Here is a 24368-nt window from a genome sequence, read left to right as displayed (position 1 = left end):
ATGGACCCAATATGACCTGGCTTAAACCGACCCGACTTACCCGAGTACGACCTCTACATAGTTGTAATTTCTAAATGTGGTTTGGGCTTATGTCCCTAAGATTAAAACAAGACCCAGATTTTATTCTTGGTTATACTCTCGTTGTAATCACTACACTAGATGTTGCGATACAGACTATTTATCTTAAGGATACAACGAAACAAAAGTTATTGACTATTGCCAAATTAACAACCAATTGGATATTTGAATGGACAATCATTTGTTTCAATTTAACAAATTGATGTTTATGATATATTCTAAGAGCACATGTAAAAAAAAACCGTATTATCTAAGTCGTATTCTATAGACTTTTCCCAATATTTGTGTCTAGTAAGTATTGTTTTTATGTGTATTGGAAGTAATAATTGTAACAATATTTTTTTTTTGTTTAAATAGAACCACAAAGGGAAATTTGATGCTAATGAGATTTGAATATAGGCGACTTTATCAACTGAGCTAACTAACATTTGCAGTAATCAGTATAAAGTAAATACGTTATATCTATGAAAGGTCGACGATTCGCATAGAGAAAATAGTTGAACACATCTTCTTCAGTTATAAAAGTTATTTGGATATTGATCAAATTATCATAACAAATTATCAGTATGGTTACGTGGTGAGAATAGTTTTCTGGTAGTCATCTGAGTTTTCTAGTATAAAGGCATCTTACAGATATATTGGTAGAATAGTTTCCTGGTAGTCATCTAAGTTTTATAATCGAATTCTACATAATTTTGAAACTACAATTATGCACACAATGTACTGAACATATTTGTTATAACTTTTGGCTTGTAAGCACAAACACAATTATGCTAAATCATTGTGCACAAATGCTCAAAGACATATGTAGAAGATAGAAGGGTATGAGTTACATGGACAACGTATACAAAGAAAAACAGGAAAAACACTATGGTTAGAGAAAACATGCATGATGTTTTTTCGGGCGTGTTAACTGTTCACTTTGCTCAATCTTTGGGGTTGGTTGATCAAGGTCCAATAAAGGGGCTGGATGGAAACACACAACATAGTGTGAAAATATGCAAATTATGCGGCTAATAGAGGCTTCTTTGGATCGTAATCATGATCCAAAATTTCTTCGACGAGAGTGGGAAATCCTTCTTTACCTTTCGCCCATAACACAAAGTAAAGTCCAATGAACATAAGACACATTCCGGCCAAACTGCCAGAAAATTATAACAAACCTTGTTAAGAGTATTACTTAGCTAGAATCCAACCATAAACAAATAATGGTTAACATGGATAAAAAAAAAAAGTAACCTTCCGAGAGAGATCGTTGTTTGTAAGATGACTGCTGAGAGAATGGCTGAGATGACTGTCGAAATTGGATTGAACACCGATACGACCACTGGACCTCTTTTCTTCATTGCCCATCCATTGAAACTCACACAAATGCCGCTTACTGTGCCTGCCTACAAATCAACAGGTCAATGCAGCAATGTTAACTTCAATGTAGTCTTGAAAAAACTAACCTTACCTAATCAATAGAACAGAAATGTAACATATAACTCAATTGATCGACCAAACACGAATTTTCATGTTCTGGAATTGACGCTCGTAACCTTAGAACCACCTCTATTGCCTAGACCCTAGGTCAATCTTCTGCAACACCCCTCCTTTTCGTCCATCTCTTTCCACTTTTACCTAAGACACCAAAACACCTCCACCTTACCCTTATACAACCCAAGCCTATAATTAAAAAATGCTTATAATAGGGTTTTAACTCCGGTTATTTGCTTGAAATATGAAGTTAGAACCAACTCTACTATTTTAACATGTTGATAATTTTGTTATTAAATATTAATTATCTTATTGAATTAGGCCAAGACCCCATCATATTAAACTTAGTTATGCCATTGGATCATATACTCAAGTTTTTTCTTAGATTGTTTTACTTTCATGAATTAAATATAAAGTAAATTCATTTATTTTTTCTTAAAAATAAATTATAATGTTGAAAATATGTTATGCTGCTCGCAATCTTTTCAAATTGAGCTTGATGTTGCTCGACTTCACTCGCAAAGGAGTTAAACTATTTAGACTAGTTTTTTCTATTTGAGGGTAATAAATATTTAAGAATAGAGGGGAAGAGGATTTAGAGATTTTTATAATTAGACTAGTTTAAATATACATAAAGGACTATAAACCTAACTTTAACGTTAGTTAGGCATGGTGAAAATTATGTAGACTCAAGGATCATATGGCTAATGGGTATGCAGAGGATTGGTGTAATATTTGAGAGTTTTGATAGGCCACTCAGCCGAGTATAGGACCATATTCAACCGAGTGTGGCATACTCGACCGAGTACGGGTTTTGGGACCGATTACTCCCGTCTGAGCATTTATTTTCGGTTTAGGATTCCGGGACTTGACCTAGGGATATATATACCCCATCATTAGTCTTTATTCGACACTTATCACTCTAAACACTCTTAAAAAACTCTCTTTAGAACTTTCCTAAACCCTAATTAAGGAGACTAATCTAGGATTTGGGATTTTGCATCAAGTCTAATCTTCCTTTGCCAATTTTCCATTGTAAGTCACTAATTATGCTCTTAATTTAGTTTATTGTTGTTCTAACCCTAGAATATGGGGGAATTGTTTATTAGAATGTTAGTGTTGGGGATGTGATTAATTAGATGATTAAATTAGTGAAATCTATCAATTAGAATGTTGTAGAACCTTATTGTGATAGAATTACTTGATTAATTGTAGGAGGAGACTTCATATAGGAGGAATTCTAGTGTTTTGCTTGTGCTGGAGTATTGCTTTGAGGTAGGGTTTCCCTATTCGGTTCTTGATAGTATGAATGCTTTCATATGTGATTATTGTTATTAGTTTCATGTTAATTGTGGAAGTTTGCATTATATTATGGATATTTGATCATTGTGGCATACTAGTTGTGGTAATTGTTATACATGGAGTTGTGGCATATTGTATTGTGGATTGTGTTAGATGTCTATGGTTGTGGAGTTGTGGCGGTGCGAAGTGGTGTTGTGAGTGAGGCGTTGCGGGAGACTGTCCTCGCGTCCAGATTGCTCCTTGAAGTTTCCCACTTCAAGAAGGACGTGCACGTTAATGGTCTGAGGTTATTTGGATTCGTGTTGGCGATGCGAATCTGGCAGGGGTCCAGGTCGCGAACCGGGCTCGGTATACCGTGTTGCGATGCGGATACCTTTCGGGTTGCGGTCCGGTTGTTGGTGGCGGTGTTGCGATACCGTCACCGGGTTGAGGTGGAGTTGGAGTCGGGATTAGAGGAGGAGGTGTGATGTGTGTGTCTCATTCATTTGCATTGCATTTATATTTTCGGCCAATGGTGAGCAGTTGAGTCTGGAAGGTAATCGTGATAGCATATAGCAGCTGGGAGGCTTGGGGACGAGTCGTCTTCGCTAGAGTTCTTGACGTTACTATTCAGTTTTGATACTTGTCCTAGTTTTGGATTATAATTTTATTCACACAGTTTTGGAGTTGTAGAGTTTTGGTTTACTGTTCATACAGTTTTGCTAAATTAAACTAGCTTCCGTCTCTAAAGTTAAACTTAATTATAATAAAGATGTTTCATTATGGTTGTTTGGATGTTCACTTCCTTGGGAAATCGAGATGGTGACCCTCCCATTTCCTAGGAAAGGTCTTGCCAAAGACTTCCTAATGAAAGAGGGTGTTACAAAGTGGTATCAGAGCAACGATTTAGAAACTTAAACCAATGAACCTAATGAACTTAGGTGTGTCTAATAAAATGAACTCAGTGAGAGTTTGTTAGGAACTCATTGCAAGGCTTTGGAGACGTCCTAAAGTTGCACCTTAGCCTTCTCAATATCAAGTTGGACACGACGAGGTGAGAATAGAAAGAGAGTGGGGTAGGTTGGATGCCATTTGATGTGCCATGTGGTTATTGCATATGCATGATAGTTGTACATGGAAAATGAATTTATGTGGATGATAATTGATAAGGCTAATCATGCTTGATGTATATATGTGAATATTGAAGCAGTAAATGAGCTTATAATAAAGTAAAGAGTGTCGTGAATTTGATAGTTACCGTTTTAAATGTTATTATATGCCGTAGGTAAGCCATTTTATCGTAAATTTGTGAGTAGAAACATATAGGGTTGTATATGAGTCTTCGTGGAGTTGGGGTATGTTTGGAGGCTTAGAAGTTGTACTCGGTCAAGTGAGGATAGGAAACTCGGCCGAGTAACGGGTACTCGACCGAGTCTCCTCTGACACTATGCAAATTTGGGTGCTCTTTGGAAGTGGCACACTCAATCGAGTACGGTAGCATACTCGATCGAGTGTTAGCTACTCGACCGAGTGTCCTAATGCACTCGATCGAGTGGGGGCACTGTGCAGATTAGAGTGGTTTCTAGAAGTGGCATACTCGGCCGAGTATGATTACATGCTCGACCGAGTGGCTGGTGCTCGACCAAGTACTCCCTGGTACTCGACCGAGTATACCCTGAAGGCATCCAAGTTTATTTAATTCGAATAGTGGGCCATGTATTAATGTTTATTTTGTTATTTGAAGTTGAGATGCCGCCAAAGAGAGCTACTACGTCATCAAGGGTTGCTAATATGCCGGATGCGGAGATAGAGAGGTTGGTAGAGCAAAATAAAGCACTGACGGAGGTTTTAAAGAGTGTAAGAATAGGGAGAGAGGTGGTGGTTGATGCATCTATCGTGAGTACGACCATAGCTAGACACCGACCTACCAAGTATGAGGGTATCGGAGCACCTAGCTTGCTAGACAATTGGATAAGAGATATGGAGAATGTGTTTGAGGTTGTGAATTGCCCGGAAGAGTTGAAGGTTAACCAAGCCTCATTCTAATTGAGTGGCCAAGCGGGATTATGGTGGTATAGGGAGAGAAAAGCTATGAAGGAGTATTACAAGAAAGTTGGGGAGGCCGCTATACCTTGGGCAAGCTTTAAGGGTGAGATGCAAGATGAGTTCATTCCCGAACACATTAGGAGCAAGTTGAGAGTGGAATTTAATATCTTTGTCATAAATTAGGACATGACCGTCCAAGAGTACTATGTGAAATTTAATGAATTGTTTACTTATGTGAAGGACTTACAATTGAGTCAACAAATCTTGGCCAATCGCTTTCAGGAGGGGTTAACTTTGAAGATTCTAGAGAAGTTGTCGGCGGGAGTTCTAACCGACTTGAAGGAAGTTTATGTTAGGGCCCGTCATGCAAAGATGCTAGTGAACATGGCCATGAAGGCAAGAGAGAAAGTAGGAGAGAATATAAAAGCGGAGGGAGGGAGTAGTGGACCACCACATCATAGGAGGCCTAAATTTACTCAAATTAGGTCATACTTGGGAGGTTCTCATTTTGGTGGGAGTGCAAGGCATGGTGGGAGTCTTAGTAGAGCCGCTAGTGAGGGTGGAGGACCATGATGTTATAATTGCGGTGGAGTGGGTCACAAGAGGTATGAGTGCATGAGTACCAGAGGAGGTTCGTACCGGAGGTCTGTCTAAGGGAGTTCTTACCAAGCCCCATCACACAACATGGCTAATAATCGTACCACATGTTCATGAGTACTCCTAGGAATCCAAACTTCAACAATGATGGTTTCACTCGTAGTGGTTTCAATCGTGGCGGTGCTTCATCTCAAAGGCAAAACACCGGAGGGCAACAAGGTATGGACATTAGGCTGACTACTTTGACTAGTACTATGTAAGGAGGACCGAAGAATAGTGGGAAGTTGTACGTTATGGATAAACAAGCCAAGGAGGAGGACGCTCATGTCGTTTCGAATACATTTCTAGTTAACTCTAAACCTACTTTTATTCTGTTTGACTCGAGAGGCACTCGTTCCTTTGTGTCTAAGAGTTATGTGTCGACTTTAGAGTTGGGGTAATGTGAGGTGGTAAGGGATGAAGTATTGTTACCGTCGTGAGAGTCTATCTTATGTTCTAAATTGTTCAAATATGTGTCGGTAATTGTGGGAGAGGTAAACTTCCTGGCTGATTTATTTAAGTTTCCTTTGGAGGGATTTGAGGTAATCTTAGGGATGGATTGTAATACTCCACTGAACCGAACACGTTATTCAGGTGGGATACCCCTTGAAGAGGTCTATTGATAGGCTTCAAATCTTACTAGTGCTTAAAGGGATTAAAAGTACTACTCATATCAACAAAGTACACTTTCTTTTCCGGTTATCCATGGGAAAGAACTCCTCAGTTAAGCGTGCTTGGCTGATAGTATTCTTAGGATGGGTGACCTCCTGGGAAAGTTCCTGGGATGTGCATGAGTGAGGATAAAATGCGCTGAAAAGGACCCATGTTGATTTGTGGGCCATGTACACAACCTCACGAGCTACCGTGAGTGACCGTTCTCGACCTAGGGTTTTGGCCCGCGTGTTAAAAGTGGTATCAGAGCAACCCTGTGACCGTCTGGTGAGCCTGTGGTCTGGAGTACCCGGGTCACCAACCTAGCGGGGGAAGATTCTAGGTTTGGCTCTGCTGCAGTAAGATGCTGTCAGGCGCAATGAGGACGTTGCGTTCTTCAAGTGGGGGTGTATAATACTCCACTGAACGGAAGACGTTATTCGGGTGGGGTACCCCCTTGAAGAGGTCCATTGATAGGCTTCAAATCTAACTCGTGCTTAAAGGGATTAAAAGTACTACTCATATCAACAAAGTATACTTTCTTTTCTGGTTATCCATGCGAAAGAACTCCACAATTAAGCCTGCTTGGCTGACAATAGTCTTAGGATGGGTGACCTCCTGGGAAGGTTTCCGGGATGCGCATGAGTGAGGACAAAATGCACTGGAAAGGACCCGTGTTGATATGTGGGCCATGTACACAGCCTGGCGAGCTACCGTGAGTGATCGCTCTCGACCCAGGGTTTGGGTCGGGGTGTTACATGGATTGGCTGGGGAAATATAAGGCCAATATAGATTGCTATCAAAAGAAAGTGTCTTTGAGGGGTCTAAAGGGAATTAGAGTGTCCTATAGAGGTTTTGTGGTCAAACTTATTACCGTAATAACTCTAAAGTCATGTTTGAGGAATGGTTGTCCTATGATCTTGTGTCATGTGAGGGATACTAGGGTAGAGGAGACTAAAGCTCTAGATATACCCGTGGTTAATGAGTTTGTGGATGTGTTTCTGGAGGAAATACCCGGATTACCTTCTAAAAGAGCGGTTGACTTTAGTGTTGAATTGAAGCCGAGAACGGGACCGATTTCTAAGGCCCCTTATCGGATGGGTCCAAAAGAATTAGAAGAGTTGAATAAGCAATTGAGTGAGTTGTTGGACAAGGGCTACATTAGACCAAGTGTTTACCGCGGGGAGCCCCAATTCCATTTGTGAAAAACAAGGACGGTAGCATGAGATTATTCATTAATTATCGGGAATTGAATAATGTTACTATCAAGAATAAGTACAAGTTGCCAAGGATTGATGATTTATTCGATCAATTGAGTGAAGCTGGAGTATTTTCTAAGATCTACTTGAGGTTGGGTTACCATCAATTGAGGGTTAGGGATGCGGATAATCCTAAGACTGCATTCTGATCAAGGTACGGGAATTATGAGTTCATTGTGATGTAGTTTGGGTTAACTAATGACATGGCCGTGTTTATGTACTTGATTAACCATGTCTTTATTAGTCCATACTTGGATAGGTATGTGGTGGTGTTCATAGATGACATTTTGGTCTACTCTAAGACAAAATAAGAGCAAGAGGAGCACTTGAGGATTATTTTGCAAACATTGAGAGATAACCAACTTTATACTAAACTAAGCAGGTGTGAGTTTTAGCTAGAGAGGGTTACATTCTTGGAGCATGTGGTGTCTAAGGAGAGTGTGTCCGTCGATCCAAGTAAAATTGAAGCGGTGTCTAAGTAGGAGCCACCAAAGAATGTTGCGGAAGTGAGAAGTTTCCTTGGTTTTGTCGGCTACTATAGGAGATTTGTCAAAGATTTCTCTAAGATATCTAGGCCTTTGACTTCGTTAATGATGAAAGAGAATCGATTTAAGTGGGACGGGAGTTGTGAGATAACATTTCTAACCTTGAAGGAGCGCCTGACCACGGCCTCTGTCGAAGGAAGTGAAACCTTTGAAGTATACACCGATGCATCTAAGAACGAATTAGGGTGTGTACTAATGCAAAATGGCAAGGTCATTGTGTATGCTTTGCGGCAATTGAAACCTTATGAAGAGAACTACCCGACTCACGACTTGGAGTTGGGCGCCGTGGTATTTGCCTTGAAGATTTGGAGGCATTATCTTTATGGAGCAAATTTAAGATGTTTTTCGATCATAAAAGTTTAAAGTACATCTATTCACAAAAGGAGTTGAATATGGGGCAAAGAAGGTGGATCGAGTTAATTGGTGACTATGAAATGGAGATTGTGTATCATGAAGGAAAGGTAAATGTAGTTGCAGATGCTTTGAGTAGAAAATCGGTGCATTTCTTGAGTACCGCTTTGTCAATAATGAAGTTGAAAGAGAAAGTGGGGAGGATGAGCATTCATGTGATCTGAAAGGGAGATGCTATTAGTGACTTGACCTTAGAGCCCGGGTTGTACGATAAAATTCGGGAGAAGCAAATGGCCAATACTAAGATCCGAGAGTGGAAGATGGCTTTGGGAAGGAATGAGACATCAAGATTTGGGTTGCATTCAGATGGTATCCTTAGATTTGAGGGTATGTGGTGTGTTCCTAATGATGATGAGCTTAAGAATAATATTATGAATGAGGCTCATTGCACACCTTACTCGGTGCATCTGGGTGGTGACAAGTTGTATAAGGACCTAAAGAAGACATTTTGGTGGCCGAGTATGAAGAAAGAGGTGGCGGAATTTGTGGCAAGGTGTTTGACGTGTCAAAGAGTTAAAGGGAAACATATGAGGCCACAAGGCAAGGTGAAATCTTTGGAAGTACCGGAATAGAAGGTGGAATCGATATCCGTGGACTTCATTGTGGGATTGCCAAAAACATAAAAGGGTAAAAATATGATATGAGTGATTATAGACCGGCTTACTAAATCGGCTTATTTTATACCAATGAAGGATACTTGAAGTAATGTTGAGTTGGCCAATGGTTATAGGAAGCATGTGGTGAAGTTGCATGGAGTATCTAAGGACATTGTGTCCGATAGAGATGCAAGATTCATATCAAGGTTTTGGCAAAAGTTGCAAAACTCATTGGAGACTAAATTACAGATGATACCGCGTTCCACCCAGCGACGGATGGACAAACAGAGAGGACAATCCAAACTAAGTGCATGTCAATCGGCAAAGAATGAAAGCGGCACAAGATTAGCAAAAGAGTTATGCGGATTTACATCGTCGGGATGTTGAGTTTGAGGTGGGTGATAAGGTTTTGTTAATGGTGTCACCTATTCTTGGAGTGATGAGGTTTGGCAAGCAGCACAATTTGAGTCAAAAGTTTATTGGTCCTTTTGAAATCTTAGATAGATTCAGGGAAGTAACTTACCGTTTACCCCTTCCACCGGCACTTGACCGTGTCCATAATGTGTTTTATTTGTCACAATTAAGAAAATATGTGAGTGATCCGACTTATTTGCTTGAGGCGAAGAATTTTGAGCTGGATGATGCTTTGACCTACGTGGAGACTCCTAAGGAGATCTTAAACCGTAAAGTGAGGAAAACAAGACATGCGGAAACGGTGTTGGTGAGGGTACTTTGGTCTAACCATAAGGTGGAGGAAGCAACATAGGAAGCCAATGAGGCCATGAAGAAGCGCTATCCAGATCTTTTCGAACAGGTGTGAGTTCATTTACGGGGTCTTAACTTTGTTTTTAGAGGGTAAAGCGTGCGAACTGCAAGTCATTTTGTCATTAGTTGAGTCCAATTGGTTTAGTTTGGGCTTATTTTGCCATTTTAGTGGATAGTTGGAGCCTACCTTGTCATTAGTGAACTCAATTCTTGTTTACCTTGTGTGTAAGTGCCTTGTTTCGGTAGAGACCCCTTATGTTGTGGTGTTGTTGTGTTATGGAGGGTAGGGTTGGAGGCGTTTGGTGCAGGTTTAGTGTGAACTTCGAGGACGAAGTTTGTTTTAAGGGGGGAAGATTGTAATACTCGAGAGTTTTGATCGGCCACTCGGCCGAGTATAGGACCATATTTGATCGAGTGTGGCATACTCGACCGAGTACGGGTTTTTGGGATTAGTTTAGGTTCTGCCTGATTCTGCCTCGGGTGGACTTGGCCGAGTAGCTGGTGTACTCGACCGAGTACTCTAGTTCACTGGAGCCTAAACACTCTCAAAATTCTCTCTAGAACTTTCCTAAACCCTAATTAAGGAGACGAATCTAGGATTTGGAGATTTTACTTCAAGTCTAATCTACCTTTACTAATTTCCCATTGTAAGTCACTAATTATGCTCTTAATTCAATTTATTGTTGTTCAAACCCAAGAATTTGGGGGAAATTAAGGAAATTGTTGATTAGAATGTTATGGTTAGAGATTTGAGTAATTGGATGATTAAACTAGTGAAATCTATCAATTATAATGTTGTAAAACCATATTGTGATAGAATTACTTGACTAATTGTAGGAGGAGACTTCATAGAGGAGGAATTTTAGTGTTTTGCTTGTGCTTGGAGTATTTCTTTGAGGTAGGGTTTCTCTACTTGGTTCTTGATAGTATGAATGCTTGAATACGTGATTCTTGTTATTAGTTTCATGATAATTGTGGAAGTTTGCATTATATTGTGGAGATTTGATAATTGTGGCATAATAGTTGTGCTAATTGTTAATACATGGAGTTGTGGCATATTGATTGTGGATTGTGTTATATGTGTATGGTTGTGAAGTTGTGGTGGTGCGGAGTGGTGTTGTTAGTGAGGTGGTGCAGGTGACCGTCATCACGCCTGGATTGCTCCTTGAAGTTTCCCACTTCAAGGGGGACATACACGATACTGGTATGAGATTATTAAAATTCGTGTTGCAATGCGTATCTTGTGGAGGTCCGGGTAGCCAACCGGGCTCGGTATACCGTGTTGCGATGCAGATACCTTTCGAGCTGCGATTCGACTATTGGTGGCGATATTGCGATACCGTCACCGGGTTGAGGTAAAGTTGGAGTTGGGATTGGAGGATGAGGTATGATGTATGTGTCTCATTCATTTGCATTGCATTTATATTGCATTGCATTTATATTGCATTGCATTTATATTGTATTGTGAGCATTTGTATTATTGAGACTGACCCTCTTACTGTTTTCAACTCTGTTGTGATCCATTGAATATTTTCGACCAATGGTGGCAGTTGAGCCTGGCAGGTAGCAGTGATAATATGTAGCCGTAGGGAGGCTTGGGGATAAGTCGTCTTGGCTAGAGTTCTTGACGTTATTATTCAGTTTTGATACTTGTCGTAGTTTTGGATTATAGTTTTATTCACACAGTTTTGGAGTTGTATAGTTTTGGTTCACCGTTCATACAGTTTTGCTAAACTTACTTCCGTCGCTAAAGGTAAACTTAATTATAATGAAGATGTTTCATTATGGTTGTTTGGATGTTCACTTCCTCGGAAACCGAGATGATGGCCCTCCCATTTGTTATGAAATGTCTTGCCAAAGGCTTCCTAATGAATGGGGGTGTTACAATTTGTGGCTACAAGATCAGAATCCTTATACTATCAGGAGTGGCTATTAGTGGTTCAATCCATCCCTTGACAAAGTAAACTGGTACTCTTTTATCTGGGTGAAGAAGGTTGTCCCTAGACATAGTTTCATTGGTTGGTTGGTGGAAAAGGAAAGGCTTTTAACTAGAGATAGATTAAAAAATATAGGGATTGTCACTAATGATGTTTGTCTGCTATGCGAGGGTGCATATGAGACATATGAGCATTTGTTCTTCAATTGCATTTACAGTAGAAAATGCTTGGATCTTCTTTCTGCCAGTCTTGGTTGTCAGGTTCTCAGTCTTCACGTCAGCAGCTAGTGATCTCAATTCCCATTCTCTACTGCCAGGCTCAAAACTCAGGTTTCTGTTTATACCTTAGCCTTGATGTATGCTTTATGGTGGGCACGGAATTTATGCTGACTACAATAGGTCCTTCAACGGCCAGGATCTCTAGTCAGAGTTATTGAGAAGGAGAGGAAGCTTTTAGGGTGTGTTTGGGTAACAAAAATGGAGGGAAAGGGATGGGAGAGGGAATGAGGGAAGAGAAAGAGAGGTAAAGGAAGGGAAGGGCAAATGGAGTGTGAGTGTTTGGATACAATTTCTTCCAAATCTTGCCTATTATAGAGTGATTTTGATTTGCCTTGGAGGAAGGAAAATAGATCCATCCAAATCCCTCCCCCTCCATCCTTATTTGCTATCCAAATAAGGGATTTTAAATCCCTACTCTTCCTCCCTTTCTTTTACCTACAAATCCCTCAATCCAAACAGACCTTTAGGCTTCTAATTTATACTTAGATTACAGTTCTTTTAATGTTTATGTGATACTACGGTTTTCTGCTCCAAGCTTACAAGGTCGAGTAGTCCATACTCGATCGAGTAAGTTGTCGAGTGCTTTTAAACAGGCTACTGTTTTAGTGCACTCGGCCGAGTTGTGAGGAACTCGGTCGAGTAGGTCGTACTCGGCCGAGTACCTTAGGTACTCGACCGAGTACCCGGTCTGACGGGTTAGTTTTTCGCGGTTTTGATTAAAATGATTGAAGAGCATAAAAGGCTTTCTTCAGTTTTCTAAATCACCTTTTTACTTTAAACCTAAAAGACATATACATTCTCTAATCATCTTCATCATCTCCAAGCAAGGGTTGATCGGACGTTAATTCTAGTATCTCGTTTTCCGTGTCGATTCTATTAGTAAGTCTCTAGCGTTTTTTAATTGGTTTATGGTTGTCATTAGGGGTTTATGCAAACCCTAGATTGGGTTAATTTGGGGGTTTAGGGTGTTTGGTCATTGTATGTGCTGTTGATTATCGTTGTTGTAGGTGACGATGTGTTACTCATTGTGCATTTGTATTATTGGCTGTGGTATAACGAATTGCGATAAGGTAGGGTTTTCCTACTCAGTCGGTTGTGTAATTAATTTGAGATTGTTGTGATTGATTGATTGATTAATATGCTGTATTGGATTGATATTGGTTGAGTAATATTGTTATTGGTATTGTTGTGATAGGACCATGTTCGGGAGATGGTTTCCAACCCCATGTTCGCGTCTTGTGGCTTCCGTCACAAGGGGGATGTGCACATTAGTGATCTGGGTGCGCTCATTGCAATGAGTGGGGCTTAGGTGGGAACGGCTGCGGTCCCCCAATGGCAGTGAGGATTACCTGTTGCGATGGGTAATCTGGCAGGACTACACACTTAAGTGTGTAGTCGGTTATTGATTGCTAATGGAGTTTGGGGATTAATAGTTCGATTGAATTGGTTGTATTGTTGTATTATGAATTCTTATCTTGATTATACAGTTGACTGACCCCGTTATTGTTTTCAAAACTGTGGTGATCCATTCGAGGATGGTGAGCAGTTGATTGAGCAGGTATAGCTGTGGATAGCTCGCGGGTTTGGATGGGGGTCGAGTCGTCACCAGTCTTTATCTAGCTTCCGTTGACAGTTTATGCTTTAGTTCCTTTGACAGTTTTTGGGTTGTAAAAGTTTTGAGTTAAACTTCAGTTGTATTTATACTTTAAACAATTTTGGTATTTTTATAATAACTATTCTTTGATGGTCAATTTGATATACTCTACCTCGGGCAACCGAGATGGTAGGACCTTGATATGCTAAGGTGGTCCTTGGTAAGACACCTTGGTGTATGGGGGTGTTAAAATTTATTTCTTATTGGAATGTAATCTGTGGTTGATATGTGCGGGGTTTGTTAGCCAGTGCGCTTGAATGTATTCATGAATGATATTTTTTTATTAATATATGCTTACTTTTTTCACAAAAGAAAATATACATAAAGGAGTTCATCTGTTGCTCCTAAATATAATGTCATCAATATATACTTGGACAACAAACAGTCCAGCACACCGTAACTTTATGAACAATATTTTGTCAAGAGATCCACGTACAAAACCATTTTTTTCCTTCTAACCTCCTATCTTCCTTCCCCTCACTCTCCTTAAATATTTACCTCAAATGGTAAAAACTAATCTAAATACAACAATAATAAAATCTTTATTCAAAATAATGAGCACCAGTACTCCATCTGAACCGTTGCCTTCTGAATCTTCCTTGTCAGTGTCTAATCCACCATCTCTCAAACCCACTCTCAACAAATCCAAGCAGAAAAGGTACAACGTAACACCCGGTCCCAAACTCTGGGTCGGGAGCGGTCACTAACTTGTCGGGTTGTGTACATGTCTCACATACCAACATGAGTCCTTTTCAGCGCATTTTGTCATCATTCATGCGCATCCCAGAAACCTTCCCAGGAGGTCACCCGTCATAAGACTACTCCCAGCCAAGCACGCTTAACTGTGGAGTTCTTTTGCATAGATAACCGGAAAAGAAAGTGCACTTTGTTTATATGAGTAGTACTTTTAATCTCTTTAAGCACTAGTCATTTAAACCTATCAATGGACCTCTCCAAGGGGGTACTCCACGTGATTAGCATCTTCGGTTTAGTGGAATCCTACACACCTGTCTTGAAGAATGCAACATCCTCATTGCGGCTGACAATATCTGACCACAGCCAAGCCCAGAATTCTCCCCCACTAGGTGGGTGACCAGGGTACTCACTAGGTGGGTGACCAGGGTAATCCTGACCATACGTTTACCACACGGTCCCAGGGTTGCTCTGATACCACTTGTAACACGCCAGCCAAAACCCTAGGTCGAGAGCGGTCACTCACGGTAGCTCGCCAGGCTGTGTACATGGCCCAAAGATCAACACGGGTCCTTTCCAGCTCCTTTTGCCCTCACTCATGCGCATCCCGGGAACTTTCCCAAGAGGTCATCCATCCTAAGACTACTGTCAGCCAAGAACGCTTAACTATGGAGTTCTTTCGCATGGATAACCGGAAAATAAAGTTTACTTTGTTGATATGAGTAATATTTTCAATCCCTTCAAACACCAGTTATTTAAGCGTATCAATGGACATCTTTAAGGGGATACTCGACCCGAATAACGTCTTTGGTTCATTGAAGTATTACATATAATATCGCTTCGAGAACCTATGGCGTTATTAAACCTACTGAATAGAGCTAATGAAGATTCTGAACCGAATATTTTAGTCATTTTCTTCATCTTATATAAGGAATCTCCTTCCTCGAAAATCACCATGAAAAATCGATCAAACCCTAATGGAACTGAGGCTGATTTTGACATCTCCACCAAGGATGATACCACCTCCAAAAAGGGACCCTCTTGGGTCAAGGTTGCGGCTCGTAAATCCCGAGGAACCTAAAAGGAAGTTGACTCGGTTATGAGGAAACCGTATGTAAGAACCTCAAAGAAAAAAGCTACCATGATTGATCCTCTGCCAAATATCAAAGGTATGGAATTTTAGAAGCCTCCATCAGAGACTTAGAACATTCCCTCCTAAACTCGATGGCACATTATCTAACACTCAAACTCAAACTGATAATTTAACTATTTAGAAAACTGCCGCACCAGTAAAGGATTCTCTGGGAGATAGAGATAAAGACCACCGGGGAAAGGAAAACGGAAAAAATTAAGGGCATACACAAGAGAGAGAGAGAGACCTTTCTGTTACGGCCATGGTGAAATATGATGATGCGATTGTACTTCAACTAATTCAAGATTTTCTCTTTCTCCTAATGTGCTGGGCAGATGTAAGGATCTTCTTGAGCATTGCTCAGCTCAAACAAGCTGTCATTATGATCCCACTTGGTACAATTCTTCTCCTACTTTTTCGTTTTTCAACGAAAGAAGCCATTGAGGCACAAAAATAGACTAACCTCTTAGATTTTCCAAACCCTATTTATATAGTCAAGTGATCCAATTTTATGCCACCTTTTAAAAAAGTCCTTCCTAAAAAAACTCACCGCCACCATTAATGGCCAACCCTTTAAACTCTCTCAATCAGAGTTTGAAAAACTTTTGGGTGTGCCAAGTACATGGTATTGCTTACATCTAGTGAATAAATGGCCACCTTTTCCTTATGTTACTGCCCTCGACCTCACAAAATACATCTTACCCACCTCCATAAAGTGCGTGCCTGCATCTTCCACTAAATTCCTCTTTGAGCATCATATTCTGTTTAACATGCTTTGTCGCATCATTATCCCCTCTAGTGACCATAGCAAATGCTCTATTGGCTATTGCTGACATCTATCTCCTCTACCATCTCAATACACATAAGCCCAAAAATATCTCATCCATTATCTTTTAATACTTTGAATGATATACAAAAAGGTTGTATACCATCACTATAACGCACCCCAATCCCTGCTTATGGTATGTGGATATCCTTAGTGCTAAGGAAGAGATGGTTGTTGCTTCAAAACAAGTGTTGGTGCCCTGAGAATGCGTTACAAGATGAAAAGGGAAATCCGTCTAAAGTGTTAATGAAAGTTGTGGCTGATCGTTATATCACATTTGGTATACTGAGCTCAAGCACTTGAGGTGGACTCTTAGGCTGCAACAGATATCTATGACATGGTGAAGACCCTTAATAAGGATGCTCTTAAGAGTGTTACATAGAAGAGGAGTTTCGTGGACTGAGACCTTAATTGAAACTGTAGCCATTTTTCCGATTTTCCAAAGCAAGGTAGTTGGTGATGGAGATGATGATGATGAGGCCACATCGCCCTAAAACTCCTTATGTTCTTTAATAAGTTTTTTCTCACCATTGTCCTTCACGATAACCTGACAATCTTTTGTGGTGTTATTAACACTCGTTTCTTCCTGTTCGAAGCTAAATACTGCTCCATTTTTAATGTCACAACTTAATCCACTTAGCTTGTCAATTTTTTGATTAATCTCTGATACCCTTACCCAAAATCCATTTTATTTACTACGACATTGTTGTTGATACATTCCTTGGTGTCAATGCAGCCTTTCACTCCAAAATGAAACCCTTAAACCGCCTGTCATTTCATATGTGAGAAGTTTTCAACCAAGGTCTCTCCACGTAGTGATTGTTGTCAATGATGACCACTCACGGACGCTCTAACAAAGCTAGTTTCTAAACCACAATCGCTTACATTGGTAATCGAAATTGGCCTCTTGTCCCGATCATATGTCTTATAGGGCACATTGAGCACACTAAGGAAAATATCTCCTAATTATATAAATGTTTAACATATTATTTGTAGTATATCTTCTAATTGATATATTCTTATAAATTGTTCTTTATGCTTAGGATTACCAATTGTGTATAATATTGTAGAGGTAGGCCTCAATTGTACTCATTGTCTTAGATGCTATTTTTTCTCAATGAATATGTTTAAGCCTTTCTCATACTTGATCTCTAGATAAATGACCACGTTGGTGGGTCTATTTTAAAGCCTCAAATGTGTATTCACCCACGGCGATTGGCAATGTAGAAGTCCCGATTAGTAATGTATTTTGGAACACAAATAAATTATTTCCACGTAGCAACCAAACAAAAATATCCAAAGATTTTTATAAAACTAAAAACCCGTCTTATAATTGGTTAGCTTTTGCGTTGATGATGACAAGTTTATACTTATCTAATGTGTTTCTATCCTAGTTTCTATGTCTCACATGAGTCTTCTACTAATCCATCAAGCAAGAATGATCCATTGATAATAGAAGCCTCTCATGAAAAACTGAGTCAATTGTTGTAGTAATGATGTAGGGGTAATTGATCTTGCACCTAGCAACTAGTTTTACGAAAGTAATACATTCCCATGTCTGTATGACAAACAACGAGTATCATTGTTGCTTGAGTGTGATAATTCAAAATTTCAATTGACTTTATAAAATCCGAAATCTCTTTTGGAATATAAGTTGTGATGTTAAACTATCTTTGACTCACACTTTAGAATGTTTGAAAAAAGATTTCAAAAATGCTTTAACCTAGATTAACAAAATGTGTTTTACAAAGCTTTGAAAGAATATATTGTTTTAGTCCAAAATACTCCTTTAAGTCTCCTTTTTTTTTTTAAAAAAAAAAAAACCATCTAGTATATCATGTTTTAGGAAACTCCAAAACTTTCTTTCGACTTTGCCATTTTGGTGGATTGTCCCATTTTGTGCAAAAATTGAAAGCTAAACTCCATGCTCATGTGCTAAAGTGGTTTTGGCTAAAATATTTTATTTAATTCCTTCTTAACCAATCCTTACCTTTATAAAAGGAGACCATCACCTCATTCGAACACCAAGACTTTCAGAGCATAAAAATCATTTGCAAAGTGCTTTTAAAAGAGCCTTCCTATTAGTTCTTGCAAATTATTTCAAAGTCTTCAAGTGATCAGAGACTTACTATTGCTCAGTTACATGTCCTCTTATCTCATTAGGTAGATCTTAAACTTCTCATCATTTCACTCGTGAACAAAGAAGGAGAATTTTTTGAGTTTTTTTTTCCATATGTGTGTGGAGCAGAGGCGGATCTAGGATTTCACGTAAAGGGGGGCTCAATTTTTTTTAATGCATTATCTTCATTTTAAAAAACAATATTTATTTCACAATTTTTACATCCATAAACTAATGTTGTATAAAGTAATAAAGTGGAAAAATAATTGGGTATTTTATGAAATTTTTTGCTTACTAAACTTTTTTTCGTTGAATATTCTCTAAAACACTTTATAAATAAATGTCATCGTAAATAATTTCTCTTGTCATAAGATAAAACATAAGATAATGTCTGTTAGAAAAACTATCACAAGTGTTTCAATGGTTGACACTAGGTTTATTAATAAGACATCACTATGTTATTTGGAGATCAAGGGTTCAATTCTTGTGCCAAACAATTTTAGACTATGAAAAAAGAGACTACGCAATCAGATATTCAGATATGGGCCTAGTCAACAAAAAAAAATGTTTTTAACGAAAAAGTTGGCACTAGGAATAGAACATGTGACTATCTAGTTGCATGACAACGTTCCTACCAACTAAGCTCCCATCTTTTCTTGCTTAATTGTGAGACCTATACATATTAATATTTTAAAACCCAGGGTGGGCACGTGCCCACCAGACCCCCCTAAATCCGACAATGTGTGGGAGGCATAGTCCCCACATTGGCAGAAATATAGTGGAGGGACTGACTTATAAGTAAGTGGGCTACTCCTGCTATAACCAATTGGCTTTAGGATGAAACCTCACTTACTTTTGGGCCGGTCTCATACACCTATTTGTATAAGCCCGCTCCGGAGAACTCAACAGAATTAATCATGTAACTTCTAAGATTTAAAGAGTCGAGTTTGAGACGGAGTTGTTTCAAATCTGAAGTCGCAAAACCGGAGTAGGTTGCGGGTCATTTTATTATAAGAGATTTTTATGTACTCGGAGTGGATAAAAATATATCAATAAAATGAATATAAGATAATATAGGCCTATAGAGTGTAGAAAAAACCAATTCAAATCGTTGTATTGATTATAGCTTTTACTTTGTTTTATTTTTAGCTGCAATTTCTTTCTCACTTTAATTCTGCTCAACAAATATATCTATCTCAAATACCTTTAAGTTTCGTTTTGGTGTCTTTATATCACCTCGCGAACACGAACAGGTTAAAGTCCGCACTACTATTTCATTGAATCTACTATTATTCTAAATTGATAAATCAGTACTCTTTTAATCCTTAATTTAAAAGTTGTATTACTTTGTCCTTACATTATTTAATTAACTTACTTTAATTGATAAAGTCGAAGTAAATTTTTAAAAGGATACCTAATTCACTCCCTTTTCGTCTTATGTACTTGGATGCATACTCTTCATAATTGAAGTATGGGAGAATGCAATACAACTTTTCATTTTTAAATGATTAAGATTAAGAAAAAAAATGAGAAAATAACAGTTGTAACCATTGATTTTAAAGAAAATGAGGGCAATTTAATTAGTTGTGATTAAGCGAGTAGTAGTTATGAGTAGGTACGAGGTACAATATTTGATTTCAACCTTTTCACCTTAGAAACTTTATAAAGGAAATACCTGATTTGTGATAAATAAAAAAAGAAAATATGACAACATAAATGGGAAAAAGGATCATGATTTACCAAAAGAGAGTAAACTAGCAACTCGCCGAGACTGACGAGAGGACAACTCACTGTAACCTGGTGCTCTTGGAGAAGCTGTACAAGTATAGTTATAAGTACACCAATCAATGAGGTCACTGCACATAAAGTCATTGGAGCCGGAAAGTCACCCAACGTTTGAGCCTGTATAATAGTCAAACCCTTTCATTTAGTGACTATAGACAACTCACTTTACTAATTCATTTTTTTCGTATTATATTCGAAGATATTCCCAAGAACGATGTGTTTGAATCCTAGTTAGAATCTGGATATAATATAAACGACTAAGCTTGAATTGACCATTAGTGGAGTTATTAAACTCAATATTAATAAGGTTTTAGATGGCTGAACACAAGATGCCACCAAAATAAAATCCAATTCAAAAATGATGTTGGAAAAAATTAAATTACACCAAAGTAAAGAAAGAATGGACATGACTTAAGATGATCCAAATCAAAATCGATTGACCGACTCTTCAACCATTTACCTAACTCTATTGGACTTTTACTCGATAAATGCAATAATAGAACACTAGTGCACAAATGATCCCGTCTAACCCGCCCCAAGGTATTTATTACATTGGTAATGATCCAAATCAACCAACATAAAACCTAATAATCTGTATGCATAGTTTGTCTAATCATATGAATGAGGCTAAAATTGATTATCCCTATACAACTTAGATTTAAAATTCTAGGAGGATTTTTACAAGTTCGATGTTAACTAAACCTCAAAAGCCTTCAATATCACAAATACCTATCTTAGACTATCAAAATCAAAACATCACTAAAAAAATACCTACAGTATAATGTAGCTCAATGAATATTATTATTTAACTCAATGAATATTATTATTTTAAATACCTGAAGGACGACATTGCTAGACAATACAAAAACGGCAGCCGTAAGGTATAAGCAACCAATGATCTGTTGGGTGTCTGCTATGTCATAAGGTGGTAGATTAGTGGCAGTAGGAGCCCCTCCATCAGTGCCTTTAGTAGGGTGGGACCCTTGGAAAATGCTCATAGTAATTGCACCAATTACACATAATGATGTGCCCACTATTTTTACTCTACTATAAGTGCAACTCAATGTGACTTGCTCTAACCTGCATATAATTAAATGACACAAGTAGACTCTGTGAGAAGTACAATAATATAAAATGTCGTTTGGTTTACAATGGTAATTTTTACGTGTAGTAAATAAATTTTCCCATAATTTTCTATTTTACGAAAATTCACAAAAAAGTTTGGTACAACTATGAAAATAGGTTACTCGTCAGTTTCTAATTACATAGAAGGTCCTAGTGTACTTTTGGGGGAATTTGTAATTGTGAATTTTCACTTTATTTGTTTTATGTCAACCAAAGCAGTCCATGTATTTAAAGTACACCATGTATTTTTACAATTCAACATTAAATTCTACTATATTATGGAAATGAGATTAAAGAACAAGCCTGCAAGCCCATGCGATTAGAAATATGAGGCCGGGAGCGAGATTGGGCATGGCTGTTGCCATTGTTGGTGATGTTAAACTAATTCCCTTTAGTAGAAGTGATTGGAATAAAGTTACCCTGAAATATGAATGCATGACTTAAATAGAAACACTTAATTGATTGATAAGATTACATAAATAGTACTCTAATTTTTTAATGACTTTTTGTTGGGAAATATTTGAACATCTCTCTTTGTATAACCACGATGAAGATAATAAAAATATTGTAATAAAAGGAGAAAATTGTTGATTACAGCCTTTTAAAAATCACTTTTTGAAAATTACAGCCTTATATAATTTTTTTTGAAAATTACATCCAAAATATTACTTTTCTTCTAAAATTGCACCAACTTGAGGTTTTTGGTGAATTTTGATGATGTTTTTATGATGTACCCTTTATTATTTGAGAGCCTACTTACCCAGATTTCTTACCTCTCCTTAACACAAACCAATTAATCACCCCAAACATCATAAAAACATCATCAAAATTCACCGAAAACCTCAAGTTGGTGCAATTTTAGAACAAAAGTAATATTTTGGATGTAATTTTCAAAAAATATTATATAAGGCTGTAATTTTCAAAAAGTGCTTTTTAAAAGGCTGTAATCAACAATTTTCTCTAATAAAAGTAAACAAGTAACATAAGAGAGCTTTCTTTTACATGGAAAACCAAAATATGTAAGATTAGATATCCAATCCTTCCACTACAATATGATAGTAAGATTACACAAATATTCATCCAAGTTGCATGGATATCTGTAAGACTCTCACTTATTTCATCGTGACCCTCTCTAATACGATTTCTCTTTTATCAGACTTGTAGATTTGTAGTTGTGAGAGGGAATGATTTTTCTGTGAATGACAAACCTCTCAAAGCCTTCTTTATTTATAGGTTACAAAGTAGTGAGAATCATGTTCTTCTATGAAATATCAAGTACATTATTTTCATGGTGAAAATGTACATAGACAATGATCCACGAATGAGAGACTTTTCAAGTGTGAATACTTGACCTTGTTTAATGTGATAAATCCCTTTTTTGAGAAATTTCATCAAATAATCCCCCTCTTCTTGAAAAGCATGCATGTGGTGTTACAACACATTAGCGCCACTGTAACTCGTTGAAATAATACTGGTCATCATGTCGGTCCAATTATCATTATCGTGAACTTTACCAAGCTAAAGTTTCTTATATTCTAACACGTCTCGAACCCAATAATAACAAACATCAATGTATTTTGATTCGAATAATAGACCGTAATCTAAGTGAGTACCATTCTAACAAAGACCAAGCAGGTCATACTTCTCTTAGCTTACTTTTGGCCATATTCTAGCAAGAAAATCTTCAGTCAGGATATCTCTTTGTATACTTCAATGGCTTAAAAATATCAGCCTCGATGGTTCGCAATAACACATTTATGAAATTTTTAGACTGCCAATGAAAGACATAACTCCCTTTACAAAAGTAGTCAAATATCCAAATGTCGATTTCTTGAGTCGACATGACCAACTGTATGTGCATCGATATCATTGTAACCCTTTAGCAAATGTTCATATTTCCCAAAATATAAGTAAATCGTGTTTGTACCTCATAGATATCTAATACCCACTTCATGAGGGATTAATGTTCATTTCCGTGATTCGACAAATGACGTCTGACTATTTTAAGTACATAAGCAATGTTGCGTCTTGTACATATCATGAGATATATGAGATACACGAGATTAATAACAACATAAGAATATGCAATATTCATCAACACATCTACCCTTTCTTTCTCACTTTTCGGACTTTACATCTTCCTCGACTTTATTTGTCTCGTAAGGTTTATACTACCCGACTAGGATTATTCTATTCAGTTTTGAGCTTGAACACTTATGTGCGTTTCCCGCACCGCTTTCCCTTGAGCAACTCCACTAGATCATCAGTCTAGTTCTCATGTAAAGATTACATTTTTTCCCTTGGTTTCTCTTATTCTTCTTTATGATTAACTGGTTTTGAGTTCTATATAATGTATCTTCTCTTATCATTAATGAGTTCATACTTTTTATAAAAACATCTATTGGATGGACGTTTTCTATCAACAAGGTGTGGCTCAAGTTGTACTGCGACATTATTCATTGACAAATTAAGGAATCTTAGTTATCGTCCATATATTCATTATTTGATTAATTTTGTCATCATGATTAAATTTTATTTCTTTTCTCTCTGTTTCATTTGGTCATATGAGACGATGAAGAGTCATTACGAACAATAATGCAGAGCTAATATACCTAGTCTCTGATTGTCAACTAATATTGCCAAACACTTATGAAATGGTCAATAATAAAACTGTACGACTATAGTTCATCTCCATAGAATTTATTTTCGAAGATAAAGCATTGTATGAACCAGATTTAGGATTTATCTTCCTCTAATTGATGAACTAGATATATGAAGTGAGACCTTTTGTCACTTCCCTACTAAATAATGTGTGTAGAATTAAATATATTTACCTTTCACCTTGAATAAGACGTGTTTTGAAAAATAGAATTTATAAGCTTTTCTCATTTATATGCCACTAATCTTTTGTGTAGTAACACATGAGTTGAACTATCATGAGAAACACGAGTAAGGATCCTCTCCATTTCTTAAAATGAAATGGATGACAATGAATTGAGTTATCATCCGTCACTTTAAAATCTCATCCATCATCCACCCGTCACTTTAAAATCTCATCCAACCTATCCGCCA

The 24368-nt window shown here is 37.9% G+C and overlaps 1 protein-coding gene across 1 annotated transcript in view; it reads right to left on the bottom strand.

Annotated features, from left to right (window-relative positions):
• Positions 1 to 728: 728 nt before the first annotated feature.
• Positions 729 to 24368, bottom strand: part of LOC141658968 (WAT1-related protein At5g47470-like) — a 29039-nt gene continuing 5399 nt past the window's right edge. The window contains exons 3-7 of the mRNA XM_074465679.1: positions 21600 to 21716; positions 21008 to 21251; positions 20127 to 20288; positions 1318 to 1469; positions 729 to 1219 (exon numbers count right to left, since the gene is read on the bottom strand). Coding sequence (XP_074321780.1) covers positions 1084 to 1219; positions 1318 to 1469; positions 20127 to 20288; positions 21008 to 21251; positions 21600 to 21716 — 811 coding nt within the window. The 3' untranslated portion in view covers positions 729 to 1083. The remainder of the gene's footprint in view (positions 1220 to 1317; positions 1470 to 20126; positions 20289 to 21007; positions 21252 to 21599; positions 21717 to 24368) is intronic.

The sequence above is a fragment of the Silene latifolia genome, chromosome 6 (genome assembly GCF_048544455.1).
Source record: "Silene latifolia isolate original U9 population chromosome 6, ASM4854445v1, whole genome shotgun sequence".
Classification (NCBI taxonomy): Eukaryota; Viridiplantae; Streptophyta; class Magnoliopsida; order Caryophyllales; family Caryophyllaceae; genus Silene; species Silene latifolia.
This window is presented reverse-complemented; position numbering and strand designations above follow the sequence as displayed.